The sequence below is a fragment of the Cyprinodon tularosa genome, unplaced genomic scaffold (genome assembly GCF_016077235.1).
Source record: "Cyprinodon tularosa strain WSP-4 unplaced genomic scaffold, ASM1607723v1 ctg286, whole genome shotgun sequence".
NCBI classification, from domain to species: Eukaryota; Metazoa; Chordata; class Actinopteri; order Cyprinodontiformes; family Cyprinodontidae; genus Cyprinodon; species Cyprinodon tularosa.
The window spans coordinates 1,493,290-1,514,302 of NW_024038992.1; the positions used below are offsets into that span (position 1 = coordinate 1,493,290).

General features: G+C 38.3%; 1 protein-coding gene across 1 annotated transcript in view; it reads left to right on the top strand.

Moving 5' to 3' along the window:
- Positions 1 to 20,745, top strand: part of gabra2a (gamma-aminobutyric acid type A receptor subunit alpha2a) — a 37,679-nt gene extending 16,934 nt beyond the window's left edge. The window contains exons 5-10 of the mRNA XM_038290662.1: positions 4,728 to 4,948; positions 9,037 to 9,119; positions 10,125 to 10,268; positions 11,823 to 11,975; positions 16,817 to 17,019; positions 19,614 to 20,745. Of these exons, the coding sequence (XP_038146590.1) occupies positions 4,728 to 4,948; positions 9,037 to 9,119; positions 10,125 to 10,268; positions 11,823 to 11,975; positions 16,817 to 17,019; positions 19,614 to 19,916 (1,107 nt within the window). The 3' untranslated portion in view covers positions 19,917 to 20,745. The remainder of the gene's footprint in view (positions 1 to 4,727; positions 4,949 to 9,036; positions 9,120 to 10,124; positions 10,269 to 11,822; positions 11,976 to 16,816; positions 17,020 to 19,613) is intronic.
- Positions 20,746 to 21,013: the final 268 nt, after the last annotated feature.

Consider the following 21,013-nt stretch of genomic DNA (forward strand, 5'->3'; position numbering starts at 1 on the left):
CTTTTGTCATTGCTTGCTGTATCTTTTAAAACCAAAAAAGATTACCATGAAAAAATTAAACAGTGAACCCAAAGAGAGTTGAGTTTATAAGATACATTTGTTTTATTGTGTTTCGGGTGAAGCTCTAATGAGTAGCTATCCAAACACAGCTGTTGTTTGTCTAGAAATCTTGCTTTGATCCCAATAATCCAAATCTAATGGCAATCTTTCTGACAGTTGGGATGTGATTATACACAGTCAGATAAAATCTGCCTCACTGAAAGACAGACAGAGGGTGTAGCTGTCCATAGTGCCAGTCCAGTTGCCATTGGAAACCCAGCCAATCCAATCAGCGGAGCAATACATGGCAAAGGTTAGAGCGTGTTATTAAAATGATATCTGAGCATCCACCTCCATCATCCAGCTTTGATACAGAGCTACTGATCAGTCACTTATTAATATATGAATGGTCGTTATCATTTACCATCTGGAGGCCTGTAACTTTCTCTCAGGTTGTTAATCTAATGAAAGCGTAACAGAGTACCCATATTGATGCCATACTTATTTACATTAATCCAACCGTGCATTAATCTTCAGTAAAAATTATGAACATATTTAGAAATAAAAGCAAAAGAAAACAAAAATAAATTTTTGTTTCTCCTTTAAATGTATTAATTGCCAGGTTTGAGAACAAAAGCAAAAAAAAAATCGGCTTTGGTTCCACTTTGTTCTCAATTAATGCCAGTTCTGATTCTGAATGAAATGCAGCAGAGTGAAATTTAATTGTTCGGTGAAGACAGAAGGAGAGAGTAAGAAGACAGTGAATTTAAATAGCTTGTTGGGTTTTAACTCTAAAGACATTATTTGGGGTTCCTGTTACAGGTTAATAGTCAATCAACAGCTTCAAGTCAGGGAGACCCTTCTTATACAGCTGCATTTCTCCACATCAAATCCACAAAAAACCTCCTTCCTGTCTTAAAAGCCTTCCATTTTGCCTCCACTACAATCTGAGCCGATTCACTGAACCCACCTGGCTCTCCTCAAATATTTAAGTGACACAGAGCACAGAGATGGAAGTGGCTGTGATTGAGACCGCACCTTCAAAGGAAGAAGAGAATGTGTCTCATATTTAATACATGCTCATGTCTCTATCAAAATTGCAGCGGATAATTGCTGTCCAACACAGTGTGTATTTCCTCTCAGTGTCTCTGATAGCTCTGCTCTGATACACATCCTTCTGCATGGATGCCCCCCCCTGCTGATATTTCTGCATGACTGTTTTTGGATGTTTGTCTTTACTGGTTTATTTGAGCTCCTTTAAAAGGATGCATGCAGGGCTGCTTTACAAAGCTAACCAGGAAATTGCTGCATTTTCTTGGCAAAAAGCATTTTGGAATTGACAGGAATGTACCGGGATGTTAAAGGAATATTTGTAGTACATGTTGAAAAGTAGGGGGCTATACATTCTCGGGACATTCTATTATCTCAGTGCACAATTGGAATCATCGGCGAAAAAGACACAGTCAGTATTTCAATGGTTTGTACAATATTAAGAGGAATAGCTCTATTTATCTGATGATAATAGATGGATATCTTATCAGGTGGGTCATATTGTATCTATATACTTCATTCCCTAAAAATTATATTTGCAAGTGCTGTTTAAAAATTGCAGTGCCACACACAAAGTACAAAACTACGAATTTAAGATCATGAAAGAAAACTTCATAGCCAATATTTTAAAACCAACATTTATTTATTTTTTTATTTATCCTTTATTTAACCAGGTAATACCCATTGAGATTAAAAATCTCTTTTGCAAGGGAGACCTGGCCAAGATAGGTGTCATGATCTGGCCTGTGTCATGATCTGGCCTTAATTAGTAATCTCTTTCACCTGTCGTTTTCCCTCCCTGCCTCAATTATAATTTATTCCTCTCACCTGTTTCCTCTGGTTTATATTCAGTTCAGCCTGAGCATTCAGTGCCAGATAATTTCTTGTCTTTCTGTCAGTCTGTCGTTTCAGTTTTAGTTTATGGTTCATGTCCTGGATCCTGGCAGCCAGTGGAAAGAGGGTTTTTGTGTTTGTCTCGTCTCCTGATCGTCCACTGTTCCTCTTCCGCGGAGTCCTTTGGGTTTTTGGCTGAATATGTGGGGAGGTTCAGTTTTTATCCAGTAAGCCTGCAATCCATCACACCGAACATGCATGCATAGACAGGAAGAAACCTCCAGTGGAACCAGGCACAGTGTGAGCGACCATATGTCAAGGCCGACTGGATTTCAAGGAAAGAGAAGAAGATATACAGATATTGACCTAAATGGAATAAGATTTTTGGTGCTCGGGCCCCGGCAGAAGGCTTTGATGCAGAGAATTGACATTCCTTCAGGTGTGTAACCTAGGAAGAGGATTAGAGCAGTCTTCCCCCCTAAAAAGAGTGCTAGGGCCAAGCTAGAAGATTGGACCCCCAAGCCAGGGAGGGAAGGGAAGAAATTTGTGTAAATAAAGGAGGGCGTGGTTATGGAGGAGACTTACCTGAAGGGATGATTATAGCGAGCCCCAAAAGAATGTCTAGTGACTCTTGCAGAGATGCGCAGATGGAGCACTGAGTGGTGAAATGAACTTCTGATGCACTGAGTGGTGAAATGCACTGATGATACGAGTGGGATGAGCGCAGTTAGGGCCCTCAGTTGGAAGAAAATGCACTGAAGAAGCGCCAAAGTAGGAAGGAAATTACAGTAGGAAGGGAATTGCTAAGGATGCGCTGATTGGTGAAATGCATTGATGGTGCACAGAGTGGTAAGTGTGCAGATGATGTGGAGTAGGAGGAGGCACTGATGATGCGCAAAGTAGTGAAAAGCATTTTTGTTTTTCTTGAATAAGATATTTCCATAAATGAACAAATCTGACAGCATGGCAATGCATTGTGTGGCATTATAAGGGTGATGATAGGCGGATTTACATTTCTGGGGAATGTGAGCTCACTTATGCACAGGTGAACAACTTGGGTTTATGTGGCTTATTTACTGAATTCAAAAACGTTTAAGGAATCTGATGTGTAACATTTGTAAAAGTAGTGGAAGCAATAAGTGGGTATCAACGTACGCTCCTCTTGATATGGAAGACTGAACCAGATTGAACTTTCTCTTCAGCTTCATTTCTCAGAAAGAGTTGTTGGTATGTTTGAAGTGGAAATAAAAAAGTTAACCAAAGTAATTTAATTCATGAGATTGTGTCTTACTATTATCAATACTTATATTAAAAATGTGAAAAATATAAACGTAACAGAAAAAAAGAAGCATTGTTTCCCGGTCAGTAGAGCCCAGCTTATGAGCAGTGAAATTAAAAAGACTCAGAACAGCTTCAGGCTTTAGCTGGCTGGACCATGGACTTTTACCTACCAGACTCAAAAGCCCTCTGGTTTAGATTATCTCCACAACCGGTGCTTTGTCAGGTAGCAGGGATAGTCAGAACCCATGCTCCAAAACTACAGTACCTCTTCTCTCCTTACTACGGCTGGAGTCACTCCCAAAATGGGCTCCATAGCATAAGCAATGTTATTTAGATGCTTGAGTGTCCTTTCAGCTTTGTCTTCCATCATACTAAATGTCTTAAGATTTTTACTGTATGGTTGTGATGTATAGCTGGTTTTATCAATTTATTTAACTGCCAAATGAAGCGTCAACCAACCCTGTTACATAACCGCTTTTAGTACAGCAACACGGTAGCGTCCTTGCAAACAAATTATAAAAAAATGCTTCATTTTTTTTTTACATTTATATTTTCCACGTTTGTAATATAAGTATTGATGATAGTAAGTCACAATCTCATGAATTTAGTTTTTTCTGTTAACTGTTTCATTTCCACTTTAAATAGGATTTAGTCTCCAAAGCTGACTGCTGTAAGCTAAAGGGAGTCTTCTTTTGGAAAAAAAGTTATTTCCTGCTTTGGAGTAATAAGAGGAAACAGAGCAAAGTGGAGAAGCTTCCTCTCAGACGAAGGAGACGATTTCCTTGGTGTTGATGTTAACCTGGGATGGCACTCGCCTCCGGCAACAGCTGGATCTGACACTGACAGATGTAGCTGGAGACAACCAGGTGTCATTCTATGTCAAGCTGTGATCTCACAAAAAGCTCAGCCTGACAGCAAAACTGGTCAGGAAGGACATTATTGATCAAATCAGTTACTTCTTTTAATTTTAAGGAACGTTCTAGAATCATGTGAACCATCCATATGTAGAAGGTTTTTGCAGTACAGTAAACACCTGAACTATAATGCAACTCTTAGACTAAACACTTACACTTAGATGGTCTTTCATATTCTTTATGCTGCTGCATTCTAAACCTAGCTGATATAAGGGAAATAAAGAGTTATACTTTATTCATTGAGTCAAATCCTTCTGCTGGAGCTGTATACAATATGTTTGTTATTATTTTATTTGTATTATTTATAAACAAAATATTTATACTGTTTTATTAAGTGCCCTCAAAATATCTACTCCATGACTTCATAAATGTATAGAACATTTCAAACTACTGTTGCTAATTTTTGGGAAACTTCAGTATTTTAAACAAAAATCCTAAAATATCAAATTGAAGGGGATCTAGCACATTTCTAAGGTTTCTTGCCATTTTACGTTTAGCTTTAGATTATTATTTTTTTTTCAAATGTTTCATGATCCAAGTGTTTTTCTGTCATTCCTTTAGAAAATATGCCTTAGTAAAATGTGATTTTCTGCTCTGCTCTTCTTTCAGGAATACACAGTGGATGTCTTCTTCCGTCAGAGCTGGTTAGACGAGAGGCTGAAGTTTCATGGACCAATGAACACCCTTCCGCTCAACAACTTGATGGCCAGTAAGATTTGGACCCCTGACACCTTCTTTCATAATGGCAAAAAGTCTGTGGCACACAACATGACCATGCCCAACAAGCTTCTGAGGATCATGGAGAACGGAACGCTTCTTTACACCATGAGGTAGCGGACTTTGTTTGTAATTTTAAATGTATCGGTGTGGTTTCAAGCTGGAGTTTTTTTAGTGTTGGTGGTTAGCTACTACTTAATTGATTTCAGCCTCTTAATACATAAGGCTTATGCCTGTTCTTTGGGTTATTATTCTTTTTTTAATGCATTAGATGTTCTAATAAACAGTTTTTAGACGTATCTGTTTCCAGAAATCAAATGCAGTTGTTAAATATATCTTTATTTTATTTTTAAATTGTAAAGATTTGCAGGGTTGTTTGAGGCATATGGATTGGTATAATCAGTTTGGATAAGATAATTTTTCTTTTGAATTTGTTAATTTTCTTTATTTTGTACCTACAATAGTAGCCATTGAAAATTTCTCCACTTTCCTTGATGAGCCCTTGGGTGGTACTTGGATGGTCCCCTACAATTTCTTCTTTAATGTCAATCTTTGTACTAAAATATTCTTGCTGTCATGATTTGTGGACATTAAGATCTAAAGAGAAGCACCTTCTCCTGGTTAGACCCTTGTTATTCAGTGAAGGGGTGGAGTCAGAGAAAAGAAATATGCAAGCCCAGGAGAAGGAGTGGGTTACTCCAGTGGCGGGATTATGCTAAGAGTTGCAGGGAAGTGGGCTTCCATTTGGCTGGTGTTTGACTGGGAAGGGCTATTTTGAATGGCTGCTACTGTAGTGATAATAAATTGCATAATATCACTACATGTAAATCATTATTTGACTGGAGTATTTCAGTGCCTTGTTTTTTTTTTTTTAGCCATTCTGTTGTAAAATTACTGCTGGACTGATGATCATTGTCTTGTAACAGGACTTGGCATTTGACTGAAGTTCTGTAGTATAAAGAACAGTATAATCTTTCCAAAGAAAACCATTTCTGAATATGTTCACTTATTTGCTACTTTGCAAGCATTTTGGCACATTTTCCTTCAGAGATTTTCTCATTCAAACATTTCAAAAGCCATAACGTTAGTCATTTTTTACTTTCCGCTTCATGACCATTTTTGGTCCCCTTCATGACTCATTTACCAGTGTTTTAACTAGTTACATTTACTCAGAATTTATTTGTGTAAACTTAAAAAAACAGGACTTTAAGACATTTTTAAACTGCAACGTCGTTTTCACTTTTACTTGAGTGATATTACAATGAACTGCCTGCATAGTGGAGCCGTTGGTAGTGCTGTTGCATTGCAGCAAGAAGATCTTAGGTTGGAGCCCCAGAGTGGAATCGTTTCAGCGTTTTCATGTTGTTTGTGTGAATTTGTGGGTTTTGTGCTTACACTCCGTCTCCCACAAAATGTTATGAAAAATAATGTTATGAAGTAACAACACTCCAACTTTAGTTCAGTTTTCCCTATTTTTTGAATTGTGAGAAAATTCAGTGAATACTGAAGAAGCTTTTTCAAAACAAAAATGCACCAAACACAGTTTATGTGGCTTGGGTGGTCAAGCTTGTAAGAAAATTTGCCTTGTCCTTAGTAGTCTGGCAGCTGTTTATATCTTTTTCATGTGTGAATAGCAATTATATTCATAGAATCATAGAATTCATAGTTTGAAAATAGCCCATTAACTTATCTAAGATTTATTATGAAGATAATGGATTTTGAAGTTGTTGATATTTTTCTGTTCCGGCATTTTCTAACATCCTAATTCATGATTTTATAGAGGTGGTTACATGATTATCAGATATGCACTGTGTTTTATCTGTAGCATGTTCTCTTTCCTATGCCAGCAACAAGAGTGGAATTAGCTTTTTATCTGATTTTTTACACTGGTGTTGTCACAGTTAGGTTGAGGTTTTGAGGACCCAAATGCAGAGGCAGGTAGGCAGAGATGAGTTTCTTGAAGATTTAATTGAATGTTCACAATAAAAATGAGGCAAGAATCCAAAAATTCAAAATGCAAATGTAAAACAAACCAGAACAATGGAGACATCAGGGAAAACAAGCACGAGGAACTGCACAGGGAGAGTATTTATGGCTGACTGAACAAAGGCAGGACTAACGAGCTGATTGGGAGCAGGTGTAAACAGAGGTTTCTAAAAAGGAGCTAGGGAAAATGAAACCAACACAAGAGGGCAACAAAGAAAAACCTAAGAACTCAAATATATCCAGAAAACAAAACAAAATAGGAATTAAACCTTAAAACTATAAAACATGGAGCAAAGTAAAAATGAATAGTCAAAAGAAAACTTATCAGAACCAAGACCGTGACAGGCGTATTTTTTAGATAAATGAAGGCATCCATCATCTGTATCATCTGTCTTGTATCTGAGGTTGGATTCGTTGTGGTTGCAGACCTGTGAAAGAAAGGACTATTTTTAGGATTTTTGTAATTCATATAGAATTTTAATTAAAACAAGGGAAGCTTAAATTTTATTAAGAATGTTTTCCTGAACCACAGATTTGAATATAAAAAGGATATTTAAATGCAGGATCTTACCCCATGATCTAGCAGACAGAAACCTAAGTATGGGTTGCTGGCTCAGACAGAAAGCATCTGTTTGCCAAAGGCATCTACTGACCTTAAAGGTGGCAGCATATCTGAGTTTTTGTTTTGTAAGTCATATGGGGATAATTTAAGGACTATACTCTTCTATCTACACTTTAGGTGGATTCTACCTGCTTTGCTTTCAGTCCTAGTACTGATATCTATCTAAAAATTGACAGTTTTTTGACCCACATCCAGAATAAAATGGAATGGAAAACCAGTGAGTTTTAACATTATCTTTATGAAGCTACAAGAATATGGAAGCAGAGAACCGCAGGAAGTCAGTTGAACTTCCTGGCTGGTCTGAGGGGATAAAGCAGACTTGGTTGATGACAAGTGATGACTGATTGATTTGCTTACTTGAGAGATATGGAATGAGAGAGCTGGAATATCTTCAGCGATAATCGTCCGGCAAAAAGAAAGATGATCCTTGGCCTTCTGATATACACGCTAGTCATCTTCATCAAGAAATCTTCTGAAGTGTGCGGCAACACGGGTCGGCTCAGCCTCTAACAGAGGTTCCCCTGTGTCAAAGGAATCTCACACCAGAAAAACAGCAAAACCACAGAGATCCTAATATCAAAGGCTCAGACATGTCAGGAGCTCCACCATGACAATATATTGTTTAAATAGTCATCAACTGGGATTTATACATTCAGTCCTTCTGAAACTGTCTTCACATTTTTTTTATGGAGTTTTGGGATAAAAATTATTTAAGTAGAGCTCATTTGGAGGTAGGCATGAAAATGTGACTCATCTGTTGTTGGTGTAGTGTTAGCAACATCAGCTGTTTGCCTTCGTTTGTTTACTATCGCTTTTCCAATTGTTTACATTAGGTAAAAAGTTACAGGCAGCAACATGATTTTTGGATTCAACCCTTTTCCGCGGAATAAAAATGGTAGTGGTGATAGCAAGTGTGGCTTAAGCACCCTTCCAGAAATTATGTAAATTAAGGAAGGAGGCTCAAAATTACACTCTGTAAAGAGAGTGCTCTTGTCAGCTTCCCCCGTGACACACAAAAGAAAAAAATCCACCTATACACTCTGAATTATCCAGCAGGTTTTAACTGAGGCTCCACACCAACATGCAGATTGTAAAATAAAATTTATGGGTGATGACACCTTTAACAATCAAACTATTTTGGGGTTATGCTTAGTCTTCTTTCTTGGCATACCATACCATACCATACCATACCATACCATACCATACCATACCATACCATACCATACCATGCCATGCCATACCATACCATACCATACCATACCATGCCATGCCATGCCATACCATACCATACCATACCATGCCATGCCATGCCATGCCATGCCATGCCATACCATACCATACCATACCATACCATACCATACCATACCATGCCATGCCATGCCATGCCATGCCATGCCATACCATACCATACCATACCATACCATACCATACCATACCATACCATACCATACCATACCATACCATACCATACCATACCATACCATACCTACCATGATGCCCAAAGTCATTGAGCCTTTTTTTTGCTGCTGCAACAGCATGTAAAACTTGACTTCCAAACATCAGCTTTATAGAGATATTTGTGTTTCTTGCCAGGTTGACCGTTCAGGCTGAATGTCCCATGCATCTGGAGGACTTCCCGATGGACTCACATTCGTGTCCTCTCAAGTTTGGCAGCTGTAAGTGTTGAAATGTACAGAATATTGAATGGTGATGATACAAATTGAATACAGTGAGTAGTGGCTTGTAGCATTCCAGTCATGTCTCCCTCTGGAGCTAAGTAACCACAGTGGGAGTTCGGGAGAACAGACAAGGCATTAACAGGTTTTTGCAGTTTAGCAAAAGCCTGTTAATCAGATTTTGATAGAAATTAGGTATGCTGAATCAGGGAAACCTCTAAAATCTACAGGCCAGCTGCCTTTGAGGAACAGCTGTGGGTATACCTGGTTAATTGCGGGAAATGGAAGGAGAACAGCGGAGGACTGAGCAGAGTAGAGAAGCCAGCGGCTGGCCGGTGTCTGTACTGAAAGTTGAATGATGAAACAGTCCTTCTAGGAATAAATTAAAAGGCTTTTTTTTAAACCACCAACAAACCTCTTAGAAGCATTCCCCTTCCTTTTTCAACATTATTTTCCCTGTCTTCCAATATGGTTTAAAAATGTTCCCGTCGCTACATCGTTCACTGTGGGTCAATGCCACATCTAGTCCCTGACTGGATTTCATGATGCTGATGTAAAAAAGATTTTCAACTCACAGAGTTAAGGAACAGAAGCGCCTTAATTTTGCAGAATTTGGCAAAATTGTGGTATTTGCCTCATTTAATTTCCCTTGCCCGCCTCACTTTTACGCCAGAGCCACGCTCTACATGGAGATCACATAGAAATCCAGCCAACATAACGCTTATATTACATATACATTTTTGCAGACAGGCATACAAAATATACTATATATATATATATATATATATATACTCTACTGTCTACAGCATGCACATTATACTGCATCAAATATTTTGTATATATTCCAGTGTAAAGGAACGAGTAACTTGAACTAATCTGTAGAAAATGGATTATAGAAATAATAATGGTTTAAGGTGCTCTTTTCGGAGAGCTCAATACTAATACATATTTGTATTAATATTTCTGATGTGCCGTTTTGCAATATGTGTTTTATCTCTGTATTAGATGCCTACACTAAGACAGAGGTAACTTACATCTGGACAAGAAATGCCTCTCAGTCAGTAGATGTGGCTGATGATGGATCCAGGCTCAACCAGTATGACTTGGTGGGTCAGACTGTTGGAAAGGAGACTATTAAATCCAGCACTGGTAAGCTCCATACACACTACCTTATCAGACAAACAGAATGTCAGCTTTAATGCCAAATCATGAACCAGGGGATTCTCGTATGGTTTTTACACTATACCAGTTTCTTTCAATATGCATGAATTCCCAAGTTAGAAATATGAAAAAAAATTTTCTTGGAAGCTGTTCAAATGTTGTAGTATTTGTTTCCACACCTAAAAGCCAATTTAAAGAAACTATTTTAACTGTTATTTGGGCTAGATCTAGATTTCAACAAACTTAAGGGTTCTAACCGCACAGGCCTGTTCTCATTGAAATTTTCCTTTCTGGTATATCTACCACTCTCTATTTAGGATAAATCAGAATATTGTACGCTCTTTATGCAAAGCAATGCATTTGAAAAAAACCTTTGCAGCCACTACTTTTCCATTATGATGATGTAAAATGTGGTCCTACATGCACCTTTTTCCCCCCTAACTCCTGGCTGAGTTTTCTACAAACATAAAACTGGAAATTAGCTTTTAACAAGAGAATTTAAACTTCGTACCAGCATCTGTTTTGTCAAGACTTGCTGTTGCCAACAGACTGAATGTCTTCCATTCTATTATGGTCTATTCCCAATGCCTCTAACACCGAAGAAGTGAACCTTCCCTCTTGAAAAAAATAATATAAAGCCTTGTTCTGATGAGCAAAGATTTAGCCCCAATATTAAACATTCTAAGATGTGATCAAAGTTTTCCATTAAAATCAACTGTTAATAACTAATGGTTCTTGATACAGAACAGTCTCAGGGTTCAGAGACTGATATGACTCTTGTGGTCATTTGAGATTATGCTCTCTAAAGGGACAAAACCTATTATAATTTTGTTTTAAGGAAAATATTTTTTAAATCATTTTAACTTCTGCTTTTCACCTGGGGACCTAACAATCTACATTTTAGAAATACTTAGCCCTCCCTATATACACATTGACCCAATTGCCTCATGTAGTCCTAAATGTGTTGCAGGTTTAAATGTAGAGTTTGAATTCAGTTGTGGTGGTCTTTTTCCCGGTGCAGACCCATGTGATTAATTGATTTATTTCCTTTTTTAAGATGTCTTTTTAAAATATTCAGATATTTGCTAAATATTTTAGCCTGTGATTCATCTATGGCATATCCAGCACTATTACTACATGATGGGAGGAAAAGGGATCTTCATAACTTAATTTTTAAAGTCTCCTGCTAACAGATTTCTCATCTCCTGGAGTGTTTTCTTTTATAAACTCTCTTTTCATGAGATTAAATTTTCTTGTTTTCAAATTGTTGCAGCAAACAAGGTGACTGAAGGGTGCAAATCATATCAATGTGTGTTTAATGCACTAGGCACAGAACAGCCGAGTACATTTCCTGCAAACAGTAGCTGTAAATATGTCAAAGTAAAGAGTAATCATATCAAACACAACAGTAACAATTATATCAAGACCAGGTGGAATAATCAAACAATTATCATTATTTTCTGCATGTTTGTCATTTCTGTTCTTAATATAAGATTTTTTTTTAATATGCAAGGTGGACATGTGTATTCCTGTTGCTCTCAGGTGAATACACAGTAATGACAGCTCACTTCCACCTGAAACGGAAGATCGGATACTTCGTAATTCAGACGTATCTGCCCTGCATCATGACCGTCATCCTCTCCCAGGTCTCCTTCTGGCTCAATAGGGAATCGGTGCCAGCTAGAACTGTATTTGGTGAGTTTTGGAACCTTTATATTTGTTACTTGAAATATGACATTTTAAGTTGGAGATCATATTTTCTGAAATATTTAAAGAGACATTTTAAAACTGTAATAAATTCCAGATGTTAACAACCATATCACTTCACATATCAAATCAAAAGCAAAGGGGTTATAGTTATTTAAAAGTGTTTTTCTTCTTCTTTAAAAGTTGAGGTTTTTTACGTGAAGAGGAAAATGAAAGCACATTCAAACACTGCAAAAGTTTCTGCTGAAGATTGTGCACTACAGGGAGGCAGAACAGCAGCTGCCTCAGCAATTCACTGAATCACAATGATAGCTATTCAACTGAAATTTGGGTTTGTTGTGCAGTTCTTATGTTGAAATTATAGTTTCCCACCAAAAATGGTGGATTTTAAGTAATTAAACTACAGAAAACTGGAATTGAAATATACGGATATAAATACAGATGGGCAGCTGTCAAGAAAGTTAGGATTAATATTAAATTCCTCTTCATGTATTTCTTATAAAAAGATGTATCATTTTTTTTTTTTTTATAAAAATCCAATATAAATAACAGTGTCTTCATGTATTCTTAATTCTCTATGTAATCAAGAAAAGAACAGTTTAGAAATTACCATCCAAACCAACCTGACCTAATATGACAATGTGACTGACCAACCAATTTTGGCCTAATAAAAGGAGTCGAGGTGTTTTAATTACTCATTTAGTCAGATGCAATATAATTTAAATCATCATCACACTAATATTGTTGGATGTAATATGACGTTCATGAGGGTTAAAGGCACAAGGCACTGTAGACAGAAAAGAAACAGAAAGGCCCACCTAACAGTTGCAAAAAAAAACAACCAAAAAATGACTTGATGACTTCCAATATATTGAGATAACATATTTAAAGCCCTCTTGTGTGAGTATCACTTGTAATTGCATGTGGGGAATACAAACATAGCAAGCAGAGCATTTCCAACTATGATAATGCAGGTTATTTCTCACCAAGATCTTCACCTGATAGAGAAGAAAATGAGGAAAGAGAAGAGAGGAAGGTCTTGTGGACGGGTTAAGCAGCCCTGAGCTGTACTGCTTAGGACTATAAAACATAAACAGTAAATAATAGACTATGGGCCTGATCTTTAATTAGTTCCTTTATAATAACTTGTGCAAACAAATATGTGCAAAGCTGATCTACCAAACAGTCCCAAATTAAATTACTTGGCTAAAATGGACAAAATGTAGGCACAAACCTTTTAGCTTTCTTTTTATAATGCTGATGACCAAAATTGACCCTTCCTGATTCTTTGATGTAGCTCAGTGAGAGTTTAGATTTCATGGTGGCAAGCTTTGGACAAAACATGTTGACTGGACAATCAAACACCCACTATCCATATCACGATAAAAAAAAGTTTAAATTAAAACATTGATTATAATAAGCTGTCAAAACACTGTACTTGTATTGGTCCAATTGGGCAAAAAATGTGTTCACGGATCATTCAAACAGCTCGTTGCAACCTGCCGTGTTCCCCGTTCTCACTTCTGTCAGGCAGTGTTGTCCCCTGACAGAGGCGTGCACAGACATTTTGGGGGGCAGGTGCTCAGGAGGGGGGGAGGGCACTTTTAAGCTCACGTGGAACACTTAATTACAAAAAAAAATACACGCATGTTGAATGAAATTTGACTTTTATTTGTAACATTCTCTAAACGTGAGTTTTCAATGGAAAAAAGTCACACCACCAACAGAACAGACTAAAGCGTACTTCTTTCATCTGGCTCATCTCCCTGTTCTCCCTCATCCATCTGTTCTCCCTCATCCTGGTCTTTTTCTGTCTCTGTGTCTTCCCTGAACTCTTCCTCATCTCCTGTCCTGGTAGATGTTGATGGTATAGAGCTTCCCTGCTGTGACTGGCTACAATGTATTAATAATAACCATCATGACAATAATAATAATAATAATTATAATTATAATAATAATATTAATAATAATAGCTTTACAAAATATGCCACATTAGTTTAAATAATGGGCTATTAGGAAAACATGACTGGAAGTCTTGTCACGTGGATATGACTTATGGTAGCCTACAAAATAATAGCGATTTTAATACCTGCTGATTTTGTACAAACCACTTAAAAATAAAATGTGAACAGCTTTTAAGATTTTTCAATACGATTAACCGTCCTTTCTTGGCATTGTGCTGCAATTACTAAATCAATATACAATTAAGACAATAAAGAGACCAAAATGTGTGAATTTATGTTGCCTAACAAAACCTATACAACAGAAAATGTTTGTCTTAACACATAGATTTGTACAGAAGAGGATTAGGGCCACTGAAAAAAAAAAAAGTTAACTGATTTTTAAATTTTATTTCAGTTTAACATGGGAAAAAAGTCAGAATTCTAACTTTTTTCTCAGAATTCTGACTTTAATCTCAGAATTCTGACTTTATGTCAGAATTTAGTCAGAATTCTGGGATTAAAGTCAGAATACTGACTTTTTTCCCATACTAAACAGAAATAAAATCTAAAAATCAGTTAACCTATTTTCTTTTTTTTTCAGCGGCCCTAATCCTCTTCCGTATTTGCAATTGCAAACTCTACCGGAATTATTTGTAGCCTATGTGGTCGTCCTTACGTTATCCGTCATTGACTTGGGCTACAGTGTAAAACTTTCAGAATCAGGTTTATTGCCATTTTTAGTGAAGGAGTTCACAAACTAGGAATTTTTTGTGGTACAATCGTGCAACATGAAACATATAATATGGAATAGGTAAATAAAATTATAAAAAAATCTAAAAACTGTGGGTATACGTCGTGCAATAAAATAGACAAATATATACACACTTAAGATAAACATATGGATATAAAATATAAAAAGTAAAATAGCATCTTACAAGGAGACAACTAGTTTATCAGGTGACCAGTCAGCAAAAATGCGTGTTTGGTGCTGCTGAATGAGACATTTTAATGCACAACAAAATGATTTTGATTGATCTGTATATTACCTGGCTAATGGGGCACGGGAGAAGCAGCCTGTCAGCGACCGTTCCTGCTATCTGAAGACGCTATGATGCATGCCATGCGGGCGACCGCGCGAGTTCACGTGACAAAGGAAGAGAGATAGGCTGGTCGGGTGTTCGCAAGGAAGTGGCTCATTTCGGGGCATTGTTTCAGTCGTTTTTAATGGCTCAGGTTTTCAAAAGATCATTTCAAAACCGACCTCAGTAAAATCTTAATAATATTAATAATAATAAAAAAAAAAAACGAGTTTCAAAAGGGCATTTTCTTTGATAAAGGGCAAACTTCCTAGTGCTTTAGCACCACCTAGTGTCTATGTATGCACGCCCCTGTCCCCTGATCTTACCTGGTTCCATCAGCTAGTTACAATAGGGCTGGGCGATAATTCAATAACGATATATATCGATCGATAGACATGTGGCGCAATAAAAAAAAAGAGGGTCGATAAAAGTTCGATAAAAAAGAAACGCAGTTTTCCTTCCTTCTCATTGTAGCCTAGCATGTAGGTTTATGCTAATCACTGCTTCCTCCCAACCAATCACAATCGCGGACCCAGGCATGCCGTCACCAAGCGCCGCCCTCTCAAACCACAACACAGAGCACATGAAGCTGTGCAGCAAGGAGAGGCGGAGGAAATTGTTTCAAAGAAAGGTTTTTGTAGTTCGGCAGTCTGGCAGTATTTCGGTCATGGCAAGTCGGACCAAAAACAAACCACAGTCATCTGGAAAATGTGTCGGGAACCAGTGAAAACCAGTCTGATAACGAAACCAACTTTTTTTTTTCATCTCAGCCGCTCACACCCGCAGGAGTACGAGCTGTGTAGGCCCCGGCGCGGCTCGCCTCCGAGGAATCTTCGGAAAATATATATATATTTTCAGTTCTGGGCAGTTTCCCACGTAGTTCTAACAATTGAGATAAAAATGCTGAGGGGCCAGAAACTTCAAAGTAATAACTCAGGTTAAAGCAGGAAACGGGGGCGGCGGCGGTGGGGGGGGGGGGGGGGGGGGGGGGGGGGGGCATTTATTTATTTGTTATATTTATTTTGGTCACTTTTCTGGTCACTTTAGTTTATTCTTTGTCAGTATTTAATAACATAACTCAGGTCTCTTAAGTTATTCTTCTTTAAAACAATTCTGTTATGGTTAAAAAAGTTGGTTAAATAAAGATTTAATTCGAAGTCTGTGTTTGTGTTTTTTATTAAAATTAAATCATTTAGCAATATTATAAAAAGTCCAGGCAGAGCTGCACATAAAATATGGTTTCAAATCTTTTCAATAATTATCGATATCGATCAATATGCATTTTTTTTTATCTATAAGCTTTTTTTCTATATCGCCCAGCCCTAAGTTATAATAACCCTGTTACAGTGACAAGGCAAATGACATGATGGACGACAGGGAAGAATGACAGACTGTAACAGCAGAGGCAGATGAAAGGGCAGAAAAACATCATGTGATAACATTTTGTAACGCCAAAGGGAGAATACAGTAGAACAATTCCACATGACAACAGTAGAATAGGACAGGTTCCACGACATTGGTTAAAACACATAAGGACAAAGTGAACAACTCATGACATGACTCATGGCTGCACATACATATGCACACAGCATACAAAGACAATATATACATCGGTCATATACCCATAAACCCACTACATATAGAGCTTCTGTTATATAAGCATGTCAGATACACACATTACATATACAGACATCCACAAATGGACACTTCCCAACATATGAACACATTTTTGGATCAAATGGAACCCCATAAGAGAACAGATATTGAAATACTTAGTTTATTTTACTAAACCTTTTTTTTTCCCCAGGCGTGACCACTGTCCTCACAATGACAACCCTCAGCATCAGTGCCCGTAACTCTCTGCCGAAGGTGGCCTACGCTACTGCAATGGACTGGTTCATTGCTGTCTGCTATGCCTTTGTCTTCTCTGCACTAATTGAGTTTGCTACAGTTAACTATTTCACCAAGCGAGGCTGGGCCTGGGATGGAAAAAGTGTTGTCAATGAAAAGGTAAATACATTCATGGGAAAAATAAAGACTATTCAGTCATTTAATTTCAACAACATTTTTTGGTTTTTTTAACATAGCAATGGCTAGTATAATTGTACCAATTTGGTTTCTCTCTATCAAAACAGCTAAATCAATTCTGTAGCCATTATCAGTCTCTGACATCAGTCCGAGAAGTTTGTTAATGTTCACACTACCAGCTCTGAGGTTTCTCTTTAGTATGTTTGGCTTCATTCAAATCACCCTAGAGAATCAAAGGAGGATCTAAGCTTTAACTCTTTCTTTACAGGGATTATTACTTTCTGGTTCCAGCTAGTTCTTAGTTTATTTACTTTTACTTTCTGGAGCATTATCATGTTGCAGCGTACAGGTAGAATGGTCAATTAATTGACTGAACCAACAGAATGACCAACCGACAGACAAATTCTGTGATGGCAAGCTGGTGAGGTTGTGCAGGAAAGCATCGCTACACTATGGCACTTTGAAGAAGGTCTCTAAGACTAAGACACTATTAAAGGTGGCATTTGAGATATCTCCTTCATATTGGCCTGATATTTAAAATCCCCCAACATAAGGACTATGTCTGCATTTAAGTATGAAAATCTAAGCATTGAGAGAAAGGGCCATACAGAGTTACAAATAGAAGTGATTTTCTGCTTTACAGTATGAATGGGTAAAACCTAGAGTTAAATGTTCAAAAGAGTTGTAACTATTAGCTGGCTTTGTACTTATCCACAAATCAGACTGAAAAGTTGCTGTTACTTCTCCTCGTAAAGAATTTCTGGGCATGTAGAAATGGAAATAGCCAAGGAGAGTTACCTCACTAATGCAAACCTAATACACTTGTTGCAGCCAGGTTTTCGAATTTTGATGAATTAATAATAGTCTTTAACTGACAAACTCTTTGAATAGAGATGTCTTCTATTCAACATAGAGCATTTGTTTTGAAATGGCTGGCGCCTTGTCTGCCCCTGCTGTGCAGTCACCACAGGCCCTGTCCAGTGCTGAACCTGATTTAACCTGGGGTGGTACTGTCCAGTGCTGAAATGGCTGGTGCCTTCTCTGCAACTGCTGTGCAGTCACCACAGGCCCTGTCCAGTGCTGAACCTGATTTAACCTGGGGTGGTACTGTCCAGTGCTGAAATGGCTGGCGCCTTGTCTGCCCCTGCTGTGCAGTCACCACAGGCCCTGTCCAGTGCTGAACCTGATTTAACCTGGGGTGGTACTGTCCAGTGCTGAAATGGCTGGCGCCTTCTCTGCAACTGCTGTGCAGTCACCACAGGCACTGTCCAGTGCTGAACCTGAGGAGCCTCGTATGGGCGCTGTTGAAGCAGTTAGGGTCCTGTCTGAAGTGCTGGCTAATGGCAAAGGATTAAATTCTAAAATATTGGAAAGAATTTGATAGACGGGTTAAATCAAGTTCAGCACTGGACAGGGCCTGTGGTGACTGCACAGCAGGGGCAGACAAGGCACCAGCCATTTCAGGACTGGACAGTACCACCCCATGTTAAATCAGGTTCAGCACTGGACAGGGCCTGTGGTGACTGCACAGCAGGGGCAGACAAGGAGCCAGCCATTTCAGCACTGAACAGAACCACTCCAGGTTAAATCAGGATCAGCACAGGACAGGGCCTGTGGTGACTGCACAGCAGGGGCAGACAAGGAGCCAGCCATTTCAGCACTGGACAGTACCACCCCAGCTTAACTCAGGTTCAGCACTGGACAGGGCCTGTGGTGACTGCACAGCAGGGGCAGACAAGGAGCCAGCCATTTCAGCACTGGACAGTACCACCCCAGCTTAAATCAGGTTCAGCACTGGACAGGGCCTGTGGTGACTGCACAGCAGGGGCAGACAAGGAGCCAGCCATTTCAGCACTGGACAGTACCACCCCAGCTTAAATCAGGTTCAGCACTGGACAGGGCCTGTGATGACTGCACAGCAGTGGCAGACAAGTTAATTGTTTTGGCTGAGGGCTGCACCATCCAAAGTGGGAGGTATGCCATCTCTCTCTCTCTCTTTACAGCATAGCCCCCATCATTTTCAGGACACCACCTAGACAACTAGCTGTTGAATGATGAAATTTAGCTAAATGTGTCATTAAATTTAATTAGGTACACTTCAAACTAAAGAGGGGTTGTCTGAGTGCCTGAACAGAATTAATGCACAACATGTGAGGATTTACGTACAGAACACTTGTGAAGAATGATGGAGTAGACAGGGAATATATTCAGCCTAAAGTTGGCCTTAGACTGGCATTTTCTGTTCCCTGCCCCAGGACTTTATACTGCTTTGTCGATGCCATGCTGGTGTCATGTTTATGCTGTTTGGATCACTCCATGTTAGTTTTAGACTTTTTTGTTAAGCTTTTTACTTACTGAGTAACACCTCTCCACCTGTCTGCAAATTGATTCCTCACTATAACCACAGTCTCTTCATTCAAACTAAGTTTTAATAGTGCTTTCTTGTGGTATTAAGTTTGGATCTTGTTTTATTATTGGATCTTTTATTTTCAATAAAATGGAAACATAACCCTCATATCAGGAAAAGGTTTTATTGGTGAAAAAGTAATCTACCGTGCTTTTTAATCTGCATTTAGAAAAAAGAAGTTTCTGTTATGAAGAAGAACAACGCCTATGCTGTTGCTGTGGCAAACTATGCGCCCAACATTACCAAAGACTCCACGCTGCCCACCATCTCCAAGTGCACTCTGAACGAGCCCAACAAGATCATAGCAGAGTTGAAGCCTGAACAGAACAAGAAAACCTTTAACAGCGTCAGCAAAATTGACCGCATCTCCCGTATTATGTTTCCTGTGTTGTTTGGCACCTTCAATCTGGTCTACTGGGCCACCTACCTAAACAGAGAACCTGTCATCAAAGACCTAGATCCTTCTAAATGAGCAGCAGGATTGTAGTGCAACAACACGCCACAGATTCAGGAGATGATTTTTTTTTTTTTTACCAGTTCTGGTTTGTGTTGTGTTTTTCTTTCTATTGGCCGAGGTACACATTTATAGTTAAAGACCCACAGAATTATTATTATTTTTGATGACATTAGAGTTTTTGTGAAGTGATTATATTATTACTTCACAAAAACTAATTAAATCACTGCTTACAAGGAATACACCTTCTAAGAACTCTACAAACATTACCAACCTGTCTCTTAGAAAAAGAAAAAAAAAACACACTGTGTTTAAGTAAAACATTTCCATACACTGTATAAAGACAGGTTTTATGGTGGCACAGTTGTTAACAATAACAGTTTTGTTTTTTTTATTGCTCTGATGAGTCAGTGTGTTTGCATGACTGCTTGTCTTTTTATTTCTGTATTTCCATATAATAGAAAGGTTCCATGTTAAGCAGTTCAAACAATAATTTGCAAGTACTGTATAAACACCCTGGGACTGTCCGGCCATTGCCCTATTATCAAACATAATAGCTTCTCTTCCCCATAGATGAACATATTTTAGTGATATAAACTCACAAACAAAAACAAAAGACCTTCTAAAAAAGATTAATTAAGCAGCTAATAGTTGTAATATCCATGAAACATAATGGACTTGTAATCACATGGGCGGAGAGTCCAAAGCTTGTGAGCCAGGAGATACAAAAAATGACTTAATAGTATTCTGTTAAAAATACTCAAAGAAATTCTCATACCCAATTCAATCACACATTTTTTTCAGGAGGAATTCCAGCACAATATTATGAAAAATATTCTAATATCCATCCATCCATTTTCTTACACGCTTGTCCCGAGTGGGATCGCGAGGGGTGCTGGTGCCTATCTCCAGCAGTCAATGGGTGAGAGGCAGGGCACACCCCGGACAGGTCGCCAGTCCATCGCAGGGCAAGTTCTAATATCAACTTTAAAAATAGGCAATGCTACCAAACAATGAGGAAATGTTAATTCCATTTTTAAAAAAATGACTCATTGTGTTGGCATTTTATTTTGTTGCCTATCCATACAAAGAATGGGTTACTTGTGTATTTATAC